The 18,597-nt window shown below is 41.5% G+C and overlaps 1 protein-coding gene across 1 annotated transcript in view; it reads right to left on the reverse strand.

The window, feature by feature from the left end:
• Positions 1-2,021: 2,021 nt before the first annotated feature.
• The window catches only part of SGPP1 (sphingosine-1-phosphate phosphatase 1), a 41,027-nt gene continuing 24,451 nt past the window's right edge, over positions 2,022-18,597 (reverse strand). The window contains exons 2-3 of the mRNA XM_089687494.1: positions 12,931-13,020; positions 2,022-9,458 (exon numbers count right to left, since the gene is read on the reverse strand). Coding sequence (XP_089543620.1) covers positions 8,907-9,458; positions 12,931-13,020 — 642 coding nt within the window. The 3' untranslated portion in view covers positions 2,022-8,906. The remainder of the gene's footprint in view (positions 9,459-12,930; positions 13,021-18,597) is intronic.

Below are 18,597 nucleotides of genomic sequence, written 5' to 3' on the forward strand. Positions count from 1 at the left end.
TGCAGCATTGAAAGTCCCAGTGAGCACAGTGGCCTCCATCATCGGTAAATGGAAGAAGTTTGGAACCACCAGGAAACTTCCTAGAGCCGGCCAAAATGAGTGATCGAGGAAGAAGGGCTTTAGCCAGGGAGGTAACCAAGCACCCGATGGTTACTCTGAAAGAGCTCCAGCATTTCTCTGTGGAGAGAGGAGAACCTTCCAGAAGAACAACCATCTCTGCAGCACTCCACCAATCAGGCTTGTATGCTAGAGTGGCCAGTACAAGGTAAATGGCAGCCTGCCTGGAGTTTGCCAAAAGGCACCTGAGGGACTCCTAAACCAAGAGAAACAAAACTCTCTGGTCTAATGCAGCAAAGATTGAACTCTTTGGCCTGAATACCAAGCGTCATGTCTGGAGGAAACCAGGCACCATTCACCACCTGGCCAATACCATCCCTACAGTGAAGCATGGTGGTGGCAGCATCATGCTGTGGGGATGTTTTTCAGCGGCAGGAACTGGGAGACTAATCAGGATCAAAGGAAAGATGAACGCAGCAATGGACAGAGACATCCTTGATAAAAACCTGTTCCAGAGCACTTTGGACCTTAAGTTGGGGCGACTGTTCATGTTTCAACAGGACAATGACCTGAAGCACACAGCCCACATAACAAAGGAGCGGCTATGGGCCAACTCTGTGAATGTCCTGGAGTGGCCCAGCCAGAGCCCAGAATTGAACCTGATTGAACATCTCTGGAGAGATCTGAACATGGCTGTGCATCGACGCTCCCCATCCAACCTGATGAAGCTTGGGAGGTACTGCAAAGAAGAATGGGAGAAATTGCCCAAAAATAGGTGTACCAAGCTTGTAGCCTCATACTCAAAACGACTTGAGGTTTTAATGTGTGGTAAAGGGGCTTCAACAAAGTATTGAGCAAAGGCTGTGAATACTTTTTATTTTTGATAAATTGCAAAGCTTTCAAAACAAACTTTTCACGTTGTCATTATGGGGTATTGTTTGTAGATTGTTGAGAAAAAAAAATTATTTTTAATCCATTTTGGAATAAGGCTGTAACATAACAAAATGTGGCAAAAGGTTAAGCGCTGTGAAAACTTTCTGGATGCACTGTATGATGAACACACAACTGTACCATGGGTCCAGAGATCTATTCACGGTTCTGGTTCAAACCATGCCTCATTCTACCACAAAAATAATTTAAATAAGAAAAATTAAGTGTTTTTCTATATTTTAAAGTGATGGTAAAGCTTCAGATTTTTTTTTTTTTTTTTTAAATGAAAATAAACATGTTATACTTACCCGTGCTGTGCAGTGGTTTTGTACAAAGCAGCCCCGATTCCTGGGTCCCCCGCCGGCACTCCTTGCTCCTCCTCTTCTCCATGTGCCACCATTTACACAGACAGGTGGCTCGGTCCTGCCCCCCCCACGTCCTCATCATAGGATCTGACTGATCAGAGAAGGATCCTATGGCTCCCACTTCTGTCAATCTAACTAGTGAGTAGGGACAGCAATGGATCAAGAGCAGGCTCGGGTAAGAATAAGGGAGTAGTGCAGGGGTGTCAAACTGGCGGCCCTCCAGCTGTTGAAAAACTACAAGTCCCATCATGCCTCTGCCTTTGGAAGTCATGCTCGTAACTGTCATTCTTGCAATGCCTCATGGGACTCGTAGTTTGGCAACAGCTGGAGGGCCGCCATTTTGACACCCGAGTAGTGGATCCTCTGCAACAGGTGTTTTTTTTTTACCTTAATTCATAGAATGCATTAAAGGTAAAAAAGCTCAAGGTTCTAGAACCATTTTAAGTTGGACCCTTGCGTCAGGCAACATACAGAGGCCTTCTGCTCCTTCACCGTTTGTCCAGGGTTTCACTGCTTACCTACATCTGCACCCGTACTGAACTGTACCATCACTACCTCACAGATACAGTAAATAAAAAAAATGCTCCCCCAAACCTTTACGTACATGATAAACATAGTTGGTGGCCTGTTACAGTGCAATGACCGCACACAAAAAGAGTCAGAGTTCACTTATTCTCTATTAATAGCTAGCAATTGCTTTAATGCCCTGCACCATGGTAAGATTTCTCTTTACACTATGATCTCATAAGCCGTAAGTATATATTTCTGCCTAAGTAATGGCAGCTCAGTGCATTTAATATAATCGTATATTAACATATATTATATTTTACAATAAAAGCATTTTGTATTTTAAAAAGTTTTTCCTTGATGACATAGGGTGAAACATCCAGACAAATATACACGCGAGATATAATAAGTTTTGTAATTCGCATACTAACACTTTGTAAATAGAGATTTCATATAGAAGAATAAAAAGGTTCTTATTTGGGAAGGACACCGTCAATGAAAATATTGCTAACTGCTTGGCAGCTGAGTGGAAATGCACAATGGTAAAAATGTTCATTAGAAAAGCACAAGAAAGATTGTTTACATTCTCAGCACATACAAGTCATAAGTACATTCTCAGGAAAAATGTAGTTCTACACACATTCATTGACACTTTACCTGTGCAGAAAAGGAAGATTAAGTTGATGAATAGTTCAGTAACAGGTGCTGCGAAAAAGATGATTTAAAGAAAAAAAAATTAAAGGAAACGTAAAAACTAAGGCCTCATCCACACAGGCGGCCACATGACCGCTCCTGGACATAGACAGTTTGTGTCCGCGGATGGCATTTCTCCCCACATCTAGTTGGGCTCAGAGTGTTGCTGAGTTCAGAGGTGACGTTTTGGCTGCCCATCTGCCCTCATTCACTTGTCTGAATGACACCTTTTGAAAGTCTGCATTTCACCTCTCCATATAACAATACCCCCTTCCCTTCAGCATTAATCTAATGGAGGCACAATTTCAGATTATAAATGGCCTACTTCCTGAAGAAATCGAATATTGCACTCTGAAATAATGTGTATGAATATGCCGTTGTAGAAAGAATGACGCTCCAAGAAGAGCAAGCAAATGGGAAGAATGGGAGTCCTCCTAGCTATTACAGAGGTAGAAAAAAGCAGATATGAGATTTCCATTTATAAGGAACATGGCAAGCCAACATTTAGCTGGCTGAACATAGCTGTACATTCCGTCTAATAAGCTCTAAAAGTGCTGTGCAAGTCAAACAAACCAGAAAGATGTTGAAATCATAAGTACAGAGACCGTGTTAGTACAGCTTTGCTAACATTCAAATGCTCCAGCGATCAAACAAAATGACAAAAACCATTGCTAAAAGAACTCTGTGAAAAAAAACGTTTTTTTTTTATAATCTTCTGGGTTACAAATGGTTAAATCAGAGGAGCTGTATGTCACCTCCTGGATTGCTGCCTGTTACTTACAATTTCACATTTTTCAAGCACTGACAGTATAACATTCGCTATACTTCCAGCACTCTGACAGAAGACTGCTCTCCTACACAGCAACCATCCTGATTCCCTGTCCCTCCTCCCATTCTGTTCAATCACAGAAAGCCTTGTGAACCCATTAAAGTGGTTGTAAAGGCTCAAGGTTTATTACCTTCATGCAGTATAAGTCCACTCTCGAACCAGCAATGTGCACTGGAGTCATGGCTATCCCGGGACTCCCTCTTCTCATTGGCTGAGACAGAAGTAGGAGCCATTGGCTCCTACGGCTGACAATTACAGCCAGTGAGCCCATGAGAAGAGTGAAGGGGTGGGGCTGAGCCGCAGCTCCATGTGTGAATGGACATACGGAGCAGCGGGTGCCCCCATAGGAAGCTGCTTGCTTTGGGGGCACCCAACAGGAGGGAGAGGCCAGGAGCGCCGGCAGGGGACCCAAAAAGGGGGAGGATCCAGGCTGCTCTGTGCAAAACCACTGCACACAGCAAGTACGTATAGACATGTTTGTTACTTTTTTTTTTCTTAAGAAAAAAAATAAGCCTTTAGAATCACTTTTAAAAAAAAAGGCATTCTGAGAATAGGCAGGATGGTTTGTGTGTAGGAGAGGTACTAGTCTGCCACTGGAGTGCTGAAAGTAAACTGTCAGTGCTAAATACAAGTACATGGTACAGCAGGCACCTATCAGGAATATGAAATGGTGGGTTCACATACTCTAGTTGTGGTCCAGCAGACTTAAAAACGTTTTCTTCCTAGAGTTCCTCTTTAATGTAAATACAAAATGGTGTACTGAACACATACATGGGTGTGGGCAGCCGTTCTGTGAGCCATCCAAAATCTGATAAAAATGCAGTCAGTTAGCAACAACCTTGAAGTTTTGCCCTAAAATGTACTGGCATCTGATATCGCAGAGTGGCTGTGTATCAGCATAATAGCAGCTGAGTACAGAACAACATGGGCGCTTTTAAAGAGATCATTTGTATGGCTAAGCCTAAGGGTACAAAACAGTTGGCTTTGCTACTGAGGGATTTAACTATTTGTGCCCATCTCCTTAGCAGCAGATAGATCCCATTGTGCTGCAAAAGAGGCGACGGCTAACAAGCAGGTACAGCTCGCAGCAGCCAAATACAATCACTTGCGTAGTGCCAGCTTCTTCATACTAAATATCTGTAACCGTCATAAGAGGCTGGCTCTTGTTCGCAGGGTACTGCCAACAGTAGAAGCGCCCACTCCTGCCCAGCTTCAAGTTGGCCATCTTGCTCAATTCTGGTGACTCGTGACTAACCCGGTACACTTGAGACATTTGGCAAGCCTGCCGCACTCATGGCCCGTATGAGGAACAATGGAAAACAATGACATAATAGGAGAACAAGCAGCTTGTAAATGTAACTTGGTGCACGCTATGGACAACACAAGCTCAGTCTAAGATTTTCAAGAATGCTAGAATATTGCTGGCACATTCACCCCTCATGTAGTACATGCTGCTACTATGGTGCAGTTGTTGAGGGAGGGCAGATCTAGCTTAACTTTTAGGTATGTGGCTTGTTTTACAGTGATATTAAAAGGCAATTTTCATTTTAAAATGACAAACATGTTCTACTTATCTGCTCTGTGTAATGGTTTTGCACAGAGAAGCCCCAGTCCGCCTCATCTCAGGTCCCCCGCCAGGGCTACTGCCCCTCCCTCCTGCTCAGTGCCCCCAGAGCAAGCAGCTTTCTAAAGGGGAACCCAAGCAGGCTGCCAACTGCCCTGCATGTCCACTTACACACAGAGCCATGGCTCAGCCCTATCTTCTCTCACCTCATTGGATCACTGGCTGTGATTGACAGCAGTGGGAACCAATGGCCAAAGAGGAAGGAGAGTCCCTGACTAGCCAAGGCTCTCGCGCACGTTGCTGGATCACACTAGGCCTCAGGTAAGTATTAGGGGGGAATAGGGGGCCTGCTGCAAAACAAAAGGTTTTTTGTATTTTTTACCTTCTTGCATAGAATGCATGAAGGTAAAAAAAACCTTGAGCCTTTACACCCACTTTAAGCTAGGCATAGACAAAAATACGGCTGGTTCAGCAAAGACCGTCCGAATTGTGATCTGTGCTTGGCCCTCCCTGTTTGACAGAAGTCGAACGTCAGATCAACTTCTGTAGAATGGTTAGCACTGGAAAATGTTGGTCAAATGGCAGCTGCAGCCATCAATCAGTGTATTCTGACAGCAACAGGAGCTTCTGTCAGAATACAATGTCCCAATGCTTGTGTGGGTGGAAGAATATGTATCCTTTTTTTTTTTTTTTTTTAAATAAAAACCACTCACCATCTATGGTCAGCTTAAGTCACTGCTGACAGCAAGGAAGGGCCATAGCAAACTTCATAGAAATCCTGAAGAGAAGAAAGCAAGCTGCATTCTCATCAGCTGACTGAGCTCACAGAGCGGTTACCTCAACTGTATGAAAGTAATAGGTGCACTTACAAAAAAACTGGTTCCTTTATCATGGAGCCCACTTATGTACCGTAATTGGGTTGCCCCTAATATTAGAGCCTAGCTCAAACAAGTACGTATACAATGTATCATGCTTTTCCATGTACATTGGATTGACAATTTATCGTACCGCTATACTGTAATCATGTAAACTAAAAAAGAGGCAACAGCTATAAGGCAAATTGTAATTTAAAGTGCACCTGTGCACTATGGACACGTTATTACATATTATTAAGCAGTAAGAGAGCTTAAAACATCAACAATTTCTCATGCTCCTTGTACTGTGACAATCATCCTGAACAGCCCTCCAAGATCTCAACTGAGACTCTGAAAAGGTAGTTTCTAGAATACAAGTACCTGGTATTTGTTTACATCAGAAGGCAAGATTTTGCTTCTATAGAAAATAAAAGAGGGATAGAAAACGGTTTTATCTCCTCTGTTGTAAACTTTAAGGATGAATTTCTCCTGTCTACAGCTAGAGGTGAATGAGGGTTTTTAAATAGCTTTCACTGCCTGTTTATAATATGACAATACTTTAATGTACACAGGAAAGCAGGCATGGTGAAAGGCTTGTGCATACCTGCAATAAAATGTTCTGGAAGCCTTTGGACCAGGAGCTCAATATGGAAATACCAACTGCTAGTCTAGAAATCAAAGCTCTGTCATGTATCCACCTCTTCAATGTGAGCCTCTTTCTTGGTTTGGTTATAGAAGATTACAGTTTTGCATGGAGGAAGAGTGTGCATACAGAAATGGTGCTATGCCTGCTTTCCAACCATCGTGCTAGCTGTTCTAGTCTAGCATTAGTATAGGTGTACTTTAAAGGCTCAAACTGCCCATAAACATACCAGCTTGCTTGTTTTGCCTCAAGTCAGGCTGCCTGCAAGACATGGCTCAGTACCCAAAATGTGTATGGGATTCTTTGCTGCTCATTTACATTTATTGAACAGGCCTGAGAAGGTAATGGGGAGAGAAGCTAAAGGGAGCAGAGCAAAAGAGGCAGCGCCAGCTAACAATGGTGATCAGGTCCCTACCAATTTGATACAGTTTACCCCCCCGACAGCAGTCAACCAGCCCTCTTTGTAGGCACTGACAGACATGATATTAATGTCTTTATCTAGGATGAACTTTTTCTTCACCATCTAAAATTGCTGCTTTTTATAACATCTTGTCAAGAAAAGGCTCCTCTGTGCCCAGCCTGAGATCACTTGCACTTTTCTATGGAGGCCTAGACTTGGAGCATAAGCCCCACCAACCTCCCCCATGTCCAATAAGAGTGCCTTGCTGGCCAATGAGTGGGCACCCCAAGTAGAGGCTTCCATAGCAAAGAGTACGTAATCTCAGATGGGGCAGAGAATGCTTTTCCAGATACCAGTGGGCAAGTTGTTGTACTTGCTTTTAGGCAACAATTTTAGTTTAAAGTGTTACTAAACCCAGAACAGTAAAATCAGTCTGTATATGCAGTAAAGCATGCTTGTTATATTTACTGTGGAACTTAAGGGGTTAATCCTCCGTATTGTGTAAAAAGGCAGTTTGAGCCTATCTTCTCTGATTATCCCCTTCTTTCACAGTCCCCAATCCATCTGTAGATAATACAGAGCCCTAGGAGGCATTCTGCAAAAGTTCAATTTGGTGTAGTGCGGGTGCATGTGATCAGCGCAGGGCCAATCAGCACTGTCCAGACAGAGGTCAAGGGTCATGCAGCCTCATAGCACAGTCAGAGGAGAACAAAAACTCCTCCTACAAGCTTTAACGAGTGTACAGCCAAACACTGACAGAAGTCAGAAGCCTGCTACATAGTGCTGATGAGAAAAGGTATTTAGCAGTTTATATTTACTAAAATAATTGCATTTCCATGTTGTGTGTACTGTGGGAGATCAGATATAGTGAATGCAGGGTCCTGGGTTTAGTAACACTTTAAAACAGAAGAACAAAAAGTTCTCCAATAAAACTATTACACTCCAAAATAATTTAGTTAATGCTGGTGGGGGAAACAAAATGATGCCTTTCGGGTCTCCATGATCCTTGCCACCATCAACAGGTCTTACAAGGATTAGCAATCTCATCACAATACACCTGCCAGTACCTTCCACAATATAAAAAATGGAGACTACAGCAACCAGAGTGTGACAACCTCAAAAAACTAAAGACAGGTGATATGCAAAGGACAGAAACCGATAACGCTCTCTGAAATATTCCCTGGGGATACATACACATCGACCATCATCCAAGATTGTTAGTTGCTAGAGGGTTTGGAAAATAAAGAAAGGATAGAATGTTTTGCATACGCGTCTAGATCAAACATGGTGCAATTGTATATCTAAAGCCAAAACTTTTCTTTTCAACTTTGGTGGAGCAGGGAATGCTTAAAACTGAAGATTTTGGGTGTCCTAATGGGGAGATTACACTTTACCTGCAGTCTCAGGACACAAAAGACCGGGACACCCTTGCTTACTCCTTTAACCAAAACAAGAAAAAAAAGTTTGGTGTTTTAGATACACTTTACATTTAGTGGTAAGCAATTTTAAAATACAAACATTAAAACAGACATACTCATTATTACAGTAAAACATGGCTAAATGGATATCATCTCTCAGGATAAAACCGCAAAGACCTTTACTGCCTTTTCAAACGACACACAACAATCAAAACAACTGCCAATGCTGTTGGCGTGCAAAAATATTTTTCTGGATCACACTATGCTCTGGATGCTTATCTTTACATCACAGTATACATGGTGCTTGTGATTTTAGCAAAAGAAAGGCACAATTAAGCAGTTTAATACAGTACCTGAATTGAAAAAAATGGTTTTAAAAGTTAAAACAAAAAAATACAAGTATACATTAAGCTTCTTTTTAGCTGCAATTAGAATGAAAATGAATGGACCATTTGTCAGCTCTGTTTGGCCCGATTATGTAGATACCTGCCCAGTGATGGTTCTGAGACATAGGTAAGGATTATTACAAAGCTATTGAGTTTCCCCCATAAAAAAGTCATAAGGGGAGAAGCAGGTCTTCTCAGAGGAACCTAACCCTTTCTTCAAGGGTTCCCTTTATGCTGTCTGTACTAGAAGGAAACTACTATCATTGGAGCCCCAAACACGTAAACATGTAGGGGACAAAGAATATGACTGAAAATCCAACCACCCCATAGGTAAGGTATCTGTACGGGAGTTCCACCTCCATTCTTTGCCTTGCTTTTCGGATATCATCACAAGGAATACCAAAGACTTTGCAAGCCAACGGGATGGTGACCATCTTCATGACTGCTCTCACAGGTAACAAAATGACTAATCCGACAAAGACCCGTAGCAAGGCCTTTCCAAGCAGGTTCACAGTGATAGCTGGAATTGTAAAAGGCATTGAAGAAGGCAAAGGTTCTGCCATGAGGCCCAGCATGTAACTGACGTGGGACCCGCAAGCGACTCCAGCTCCGCTGCCGAGAATCTCCGCCGTGTCTCCCCGGGAGGTGCTCCATGTGTCAAGTGTAAAGGAGAAGATACCAAGAGCTAGGTGTAGGCTGATGATGATGAGGGGGGAATACTTATAAGTAAGGTTGAAATTGTCAATAAGGTCCAGAGCAGGCAGGAAGACTATTAAAATGATAATTGCATAAAAGACGCCAGCTACAACATCCTGTGGGGGGGGAAAAAAAAAAAACTTTAGTAAACATTCCTAAACCGTAAACTCCAAGCAGATAAAAACAAATTTATCACAGTATGTATTAATCAAGTGTAAGTACCCGAATTTTAATTGATATAAACCTGTTGTAAATATCTACACAACAGAACCCCGACTGGGAGAGGGAGAAGCAGCACAATGGAACCAATCAGTTGTGCCAATAGGAGAACAGAAAAGAGGGTCAGTGATTAGTGTATCAGTCTGCTGCTTCTCCTTTATTGTCCAGACACAAGCTGAGGGCAAGCACAAAACCTAATTGTATTACTTAAAGCAGAACTTTATCAATAACTTGATAAATAATGTTCTTTAGCAAGAAACATACATTCCACAATAATAATTATGCTGCCAAAACTAGTGTGTGCTGTAAATTGCCTCCAGCATTGTTCCAGTTTCTTCTTGCTGGAGGCTGCCATGTACTGAAGACCAGGGCCCCAAAGCAGCAGTAAATCTTTAGGCTGTCAACAGATCAGCCTCTACATTTTTTGCACAGTGCCAAAAAATGGAGAGCAACTGAGCATGTGCAGGGGAGTGAGAGCGTATTACTGGATTTTGAACTGTATAGGCACTTATTTTTAATGTTTTACATAGTTATACCTGCAGAAGGAGCCAGCATGAAGGGATCTAGACAGACCTAAATTTTCTGAGTAGAGTTCTACTTCAAGGCTGAAGTTGAATCTGCTTATATAAAGAATTCTTTGGTTCATCCCTCTCCCATATATATATATATATATATATATATATGCGCGCATGCACCTAGTGGGAAGTGATCAAATAAAAACCTGCTTTCATTATATACCTATTTTTAAATCCAGTGATGTCATCACTAGATTTCTGCACTTCTCTATGCAATCCAGGCAGATCATGGTTGGTGAAAGGGACTGTATATACCTTCCTGAAAAACAGCAGACCACTCTAGGTAATGCCCATAGCCGTTTCCATTCCTAAAAACTTAAATCAAAATGAAAGAAAGGGGAGGGCCAGACCAGTGAGGGCTATATACTGCCAGACACCCTCCAGCTACAAATTGAGTTGCGTTCATGTGATCTGCGTCAGGTTCTAATGCTCACTGTGTGCAGTGAAATCAGAGTAAGCATTTTCAGTGCAGGACAGCAGTCTGTGTAACTGTGTACAACTGAAGGTAAGGCTGGAGGTTAGCTGTAACTGCAGTAGAAAAAGTCAGGTAAGTCAACCTGGACACATTGACCTTCTCAGGAAACAATGGAGAGAAATACAATTCCTTCAGTAGTTAAACAGTTCTCATATGTATTTCATCTCTGTATTTGGCGGTTTGCCTGGAGTTCAGCTATTAAGAACTTTGAGCTAACTGAAATACAGGACAAAAGTGTTAACTATATTCTGTTAACCAGGATGGTGGGGGGGGGGTTGTTTGAGGCTATGAATTATTATTTCTAGTTAGTACAAATGTGGGCAGCTTGAGTATATAAATTAGGTTTCACCACTGGAAGCCTCATATGCTGACATCCACCAGTGAGGAGAACTGATGATATGTTGCTTCTGCTACCTTCCAAGTTGTGCTGCTGTTATTGTAAATGGTATGACCGCCCTACTCCTAGCGACCGCCCTACTCCTAGTGAATGTGTGATAAGCATTTCAAAGCTTGGGACAATTCAATCCACTTCTCTCTGAATGTATCTAAAAGCACGCTTTCTCATGGATGAGTTTATTTGCTCATGACTCTGAAACCTGTATACACTTGCCTCTATCAAGAAATGCAGCTCTGCGCCTACGTTAAATGTCACCTTTTGATCAAAAATGAATAAATGCACATTTTATTGTAGGTAAAAAAATGTGCATTTATTATTGTTGGTTGCAGGAGCCAGCAAAGCATTGCACCAGTGATCAGTAGATTGCTGGTGCCATGCAGGTCTCCTGCAAACCTGTCAGTGTATCAGCTTGCCTGTATGGGACGTACAGGCAAGCAAATATACTAAAAGGAAAATTCAATGAACTACCACGGCGCTCCACAGTGCAGCGGCTGCAGCATTGGGAACATGTTACATGGTCCACCCTATAAACAGGTGGACCATGTAACATGTTCTCAAAGGTGAATGTATCTTAAGGCTAGGTTCAGGCTACTGCAGCTGTGATTTCATCCAATCATCAGTACAATTATATAGTGAAACCTGGTTGCATTTTTTGACACGATTTTAATGCCTCTGCATTTTCTGTTTGTCACAACAGATATGCTTATCATTGGCCAAGAGGAAAAAAGCACAGACATTGCTTCAAAAACACATCAGTTTGCACGTAGATGCATTTTTGTTGCACTGACGTCTATGGGGCCAAAAGTTGTACAGAACCCTTTTCCAAAATTTCACCATGCTGTACTGCATTGATGTGAACGGGCACCATTGAAAACAATGTGATTTCTATTCTCATGTGATTCTGTTTGACTCAGGTAGCATCTGAAGTCGCACTAGTGTGAGCCAGGCCTTAGTTTAGGAATACAAGCATTGTTAATGGGCCTTGACAGCTGGACCTGAGCACTAGTGCATTATAAAAACTAACCAGATCTGTGAGACCAACGTGGGCGGAATATGAATACAATGATATGGGTTAGGCTAGCCATGCAATTGCACATTTTTCTCAGCTCTTGGGCTGAACGACAGAAATCATTAAATTCCCCAATCCATGCTAAACAGCGTTGACGGTGGAATCTGCACTGTTGGCTATTATTTTTAGAAAGCCACAGCACTATTGGCTGTCTGAATGCCTGAACAGTAATTGTATGTAATAGGAACATTCGCTGTTTAGCCAACAATTTTCCACCCACATCCTTCGATTTTCAGTTGAAGTTTGCTGAGCTGTGGGGGTGATGACAGGGTCACCTGCTCAAATTTCACCTGATTCAGCTGGAATTCAGCCATGTATGGCCAGCCTTACTATAGATATTTGCATTTTTTACCTGTAGACCCATGGTACCTATTAGTCCAAAGAAACAAACCGGAATGGTTACTGTGAGGACTGCAAAATAAATCAGAAATCCCGACTCCCCATGAACACAGGTGCTGTGGTAGGGTGGCTATGCATGGCCTAATCATTGCTTGAGATAATTGGGAGAGGATGGGGAAAAAATGAAGGTTTCACTCCCTTTTCATCAGATACATTTGCCTATCTATACTCAGTCTTATGCTTAGGGAAATTCATTCTACATGAAGACTTGGAAAAATATAAGCAACTGTAGTATGAATGGTTCTAGGTGGTAACAAGGTGAGAATGTGCCTCTATATTGGAGGGGAGAGATGTATAGTGGTATTACCCGATGGGTATGCAGTGCAGTCAAGGCATAAGATGGGCTGTCAGAACACTGGGACTTAGTACAATGGATGGGTGTTACTATGGGAAGGTTCACAAAGCCACTATAATAATATGAGGGTTAGTGTAGCAGAGATGGTTTTTGGCTTACCAAAATGGAATGCATTCCCATATAAATACGACTAAGGCACACCAAGGAACACCAGCTCACGGCAAGCAGCAGCCCATAAACAAATGGATACTTGAGAGGGGGAAAAAAAACAAAACAACTGTCAGTATAATTTCAAAACAGAAAATATTTGCCAATAACAAGCACATCTTCCTTAACCAACATTTAATGTCTACATGAGCATTACATAAGGAGGAGAGTAGTGTGATAACAAAATGATAATGAAGAAATCTGCTACATACAAAAGATCGTTTTTATATTTCCTGAACGTATTTATACAAAGACAGGGAATACACAGAGATCTATTTCTAAATGTTTTCACCCAGGATTCACACTTTTTTTTGTTCTGTCACATGTTCTGTCCCACTTTGTAATGTACATCGCTGAGCGAACTATTGGCGCTTTATAAATACTGTATAATAATAAATTAGAAAAATGTGTGAATCCTGGGTGAAAATTTAACGTGATTAATGTATGAATGTGGGTTAAAAAAAAAAAAAAAAAAAATGTATAAATAGACTCCACAGTGTTTTTGCGTATATTTTTTTAATACCTGAATGTTCTGCAAAGAGATAGAAACACCAGGTATGAAATATTTGCCTCTAAAACTAGGACACAAGCAATGAGAAAGACACATATCAAATGTACGTTTAAAATCCATTTGTTTTTCTTTTACGAGAAATTACAATAAGGCCTCGTTCACAGTGTATGCACAAAAAAGAGGATTGAAAAACTTCACAGATTTCCCTTGCAGAGACATGAGTTCACATCCGTTTTCATGTGCGTTTCATACACATTTCAGATTCCTGCACAGAAAAAATCCGCACGTGATACTAGTGTTGTGGTGTGAACAGGACATAAATGTTTTTATGGGGTTTTTTTGCCCTTGCAGAACACGTACAGAAAAACTCACATCTCTGCACATGGTGTGAACGAGGCCTAAGACATTGCATGGGTGCACTATAGTGAACAGCCATACGAGGTGTTCTATGCATCCCTTTTCAGGCAGTCCCACAGATGTCAATCAGGATGCAATGGCTGCAAGGACACAGCCAACCAATGTGACAGCTATGTGGGTGCACAGTCTCAATTGCACATTGAAAGCATTCGGGGCCATGCCCATGCATTGAGAGCAGCAACTGTTGCATCCTAATTGACATGAATGCGCCTGCCTGCATGAAGATGCATGGAATACTTGTGCATCCCTGTGCAGGCAAACATGGCCCTCACATTGGTGTGCGATGTAGTATGCCCATGTAAATCTATTGGAATACATTCCTGATACAATACACAGGGTAAAATAAAATGTTATAGTACACTTACCCTGTGTTCACACTTGTGTGGTGCGGCATATCGCATGTGAATCACTCCACATTCCTGTGCAAATCACATGCGAATTCTGTGCGGTGCGATTTGAGCCATACATTTTGTATGGATCATTTCACACTGAATCCACACCAAAAAAGAGCAGGACCCTTTTCTTGTTCCGCACTAGAATTGTATCGCATGGGTATCCACACCTATGCAATCCGATTCTGCACATCGCACCGCATTTTGCGGATTGATTTCGGGGTGTTGTTAACGTACAAACCCACTGCGGCTCGCATGAATGGGGTGCGATTGCGATGTAGAATTCGCACAAAAACTGCCGTGAATTCCGCACCGCATCAGCGTGAACCCAAGCTGAAACTGTATAAAAAAAAAAAAATCTGATAATAATTCTGTCTCTCCTCCCCCCGTTGATCACGCAAACTGTACGCTGCAACTTGGTGGCAGCTCACGAGTTCAGAGACAACATCAGAAACTGATCTGTGAGAGATAATATATGTAAATACAGCTGAGAAAAAGGCAAGTCTTCAAGATCTTGGCAGTCTGTGCACATGGTGGGGTTAATTTACTAACAATGGAGAGTGCAAAATCTTATGCTGCTGTGCATGGCAGCCAATCAGCTTCTAACTTCAGTTTGTTCAATTAAGCTTTGACAAACCTTGAAGCTGATCAGTTTCTCTGCACAGCTGCACCAGACTTCAAACTCTCCAGTTTTATTAAATCAACCTCCATGTCTTGGACATATCAGCCTCTACTGCAGCCTCTTAACTTGCACTTAAAAGAGCTTTACATAATTGTGCCATTTATGCGCTAGAATCGTTGTACACAAGAAAATGCCTACAATGAATGATGCCTGAACAAAGATGCCGATGGCCTTCTGAGCAGAGAGGAGGATGAAGGTATTGTCATGGTCAAGGTCAGGTATAGTATGATCTCTGAGAGGTAATTAATACCCCTACACTTACAATATTCCTTACTATGCATGAAAATGATAACTGACGTTAGGTACACTGGTGTTTAAAGTAGTTTTTCTTCAATTATATGAAAAAGGAATATTTTGTTTCTTCTAAAATGTATGTAAACCCAATTGTATAACACTGCCATAGAGTGCTTTAAAAAGGACATGTAGTTGCCCCAGAAGAGTTCACAATCTAGTGTTATAGTCATGTGAGCCACCAAACCTGAGCCGAATTTTGTTAAAGTCAGTCAATCTAATATGCGATTAGATTATTAAAAGGACATAGGGTATATGACCTTCCACTTTTAATGACTGGAAAAAGAAAAAGTTCTGGAATCTGTTGAGAAAATAGTGATGACTGAAGGCCCTTTGAGCTGGAGGGAACAAGGTACGCTACAATCATCTGGTGATCCGCCAAATATTAGAGATTAAACTATATCTGCCAAAAACCAAGACACACATATGAATGCACGGCGTGATCCCATTGTCTTTTGAACTTGTAAAACAGGAGTTTCTCTTTTTTGTATGGTATCAAGTAAAAAACACAAATTAAAAATATTCTAGTGGATATATTTTATCTGCTGTATTAAATGGTTCTAAAGATGTAGAAGGTTGTTTATCTTAATTCATTCTTTGCAATAAAGAAAAAAAATCTTCTGCATGCAGCCGCCCCCCCCCCCCCACACACACACACTTATAATTACCTGAGCCCCATCTCGATCCACTAATGTGCACCAGAGCAGCAGCTCTCTCCCTCCTCATTGGTTCAGAGACAACAGAGGGAGCCATTGGCTCCTGCAGCTGTCAATCAAAGCCAGCGAGGAGGGAGCGGGGGGCAGGGCCGAGCCTTGGTCTGAGAGTCTGCTAAAACTACACTGAGTTGATAACAAATGTTTGTAAACATATAAATTGTGCCTTTTTGCGAAATGATGAAAGGAGCGGAGAGCAACAGCGGGGGATTGCAGAACAGGGGGTAAAGGACTGCTCTGTGCAATACCACTGCACAGAGCAGGTAACATTTTTAATTTTATTAAAATCATGTTAACACTTACACTAGCCTTTAGTGAAATTTAAATTGTTCAAACAACCAGCTATGGAGCTAAAAATCCCATGAAGCACTAAACAGATCTGGCAGAGTGCAGAGTGTGCCTGAAAATGGCAGTAAAGCGTTTTTTAACTTGAATCTACAGGTAATCCTATAATAAGGTTTACCTGTAGGTACTGTCAATATCTCCTGAATATGCACCGTTTAGGAGATATTTACCTGTGTAGAGCACCGGTGCATGTGCTCTGAAGGAATGGCATGCCTGTGCCATGACGTCATCACGGCTTGGCCATTCAAGCCGCTGGAGCCTGCAAACCCTGAAGAAGGACCGACCGAGTGAAGATGGAAGCCCTGCCAGAAGTGACAGCAAGTTGAAAAACTGTGTTTTAAGTTTTTTTTTTTCTCTAAAAGAGTTTACTACCGCTTTAACAGGGAATGGAGGAACCCGATCTTCTAACCCATAAGCGCTAATGAAAACGTGTCTGCTCCATCTAGTAATGGCGGAGTGCGACGCAGGAAGCAGTCAAGAAGGACAAAGAGAATCCGAAAGAAGCTGCAGCTGAGAGGAAAACTCAGTGGGCGACACATCAAGACAGGGGAGTAAAATTTCCCTTTAGAGCAGGGCATAGAATGAGGGTGTGCTATACCCTGAACAAACACTTTAACTAAGGAGTAAGAGGCCAAAAGGTGTCTGGAACAGGACAGCCATGGCCAAGATTTGAATGATGGTAATCAAGGCCAGATGCTGATCTAGAAAGCATACATCCCACAGAGCACTTTCTAGAATGAAAGTTCCTTGACTCACATCAAGTGAAATAGGCCATTCAGGTGTGATGGTAGACTTTAGAAGATTATTTCTTAGTCATCAATACAGTACAGTTGATGGGAATCCAATAGGCCCCTGTCGGTTGCAGCAGTGGGAACATGTGATGTACCCTAACAACGGGTGATACAAGTAACATGTTCCCAAATAAGAACTTATCTTTCAAGACATGTTCAGGAGCAATTTGTTGTTTTTTTTTTTTATGATTAGGGGATACCATCATGGTTCATGTCAAGGCTAATTCAGGTACACTACGTACATTTAAAAATTGATTTTTTTTTTTTTTTTTTTAAGTAACTGCATTATTTGGGGCCATTGTTAATTTCTGCCTGCAGTTTAACTTTAAGGACAAAGGGAATTAAAAAAAGGCATCTTCAAGTGCCGGTGTTCAGTTTGTTATGCAACATTCATAGGTTAACTGAAATGTCAGGTTTTATGTTTCCTAAACAGTTCAGTTGAGACAACAACTCACATTAAGTTTCCATGCACACGGGGTGTTTTAATAACGCTGCTAACATAAGCTGTGTAAAGTCATGTTAAAACATCAGTTTTTAGCTCTTTTGCATTAGCTGAGTTTTATTTTTAACCCAAAAAAAAAGGTCCAAACACTACGGTTTGCTGCGATTTAACCACGTTTTTCAGTGTTAGATCATTTTTACAGCTAAAAAAAAACTCTAGTCCTGGGTTTTTTTCCAGCCAAAAAATGTTGATTTACAGTCTATGTGTTCATGGACACATAGGATAACATGCTGGGGGGTTTACTGGCTGGAGAAAAAAAAAAAAAAAGTCAAAAGCCAAAAACAGCCGCTGTAAAAACATCCAGTGTGCTTGAGGACTTAGGCTGGCCATACATTATATAATCATCTGGAGATTTTTGGTTTAGATTTACCAAAAACCATATAATAGGAGGACAAACCTAAACAACACTTTCAGTTGTATCCAATTAGGCAGGCCCTTGCACTACATAGTTGAAGGTAAATCTAAAGGAAATTGGGCAGAAAACTGGAAGATAATTGTATAATGTATGGCCAGCCTTACACAACAAAGACAGCTTTGTTCTGTCATGCACACATGCATCAATTAATCATTAGTGGCAACGATTAGCTAGGTTACAGCATTATGCTCAAGAAACATGAATCACAATATTTTCTTCTGATCTAAAACAGCTTTTTTTGTTTTCAAGTGTTTATTACAGCAGAAGATACTGATAATGGAGGTTGTATGCAGAGAAGCAAAACCTTTCCAGGAGTTTCATGTAAGAAATTACAAACTGCCATTTTCCTGTAGCCTCACATGGCAGCAAAAGAGCAATGGACTACATGGCAAAGTTGGAAAATGGAAATGATCTCTATTTCTGTACAGGTGTGGGTACATCTGCATACATAATTAAAAGTCCTATCAGGTAAAAAAAAAAAAAAAAAGTGTGAAATCAAAGTTCCCAGGAAAAGTAGTATACCTTTCTTTCTGGCAGCCCATATCTCCCATCCATTCCAG

Source organism: Staurois parvus, unplaced genomic scaffold (genome assembly GCF_062004578.1).
Source record: "Staurois parvus isolate SC_StPar_1 unplaced genomic scaffold, SC_StPar_1.0 ptg000426l, whole genome shotgun sequence".
NCBI lineage: Eukaryota > Metazoa > Chordata > Amphibia > Anura > Ranidae > Staurois > Staurois parvus.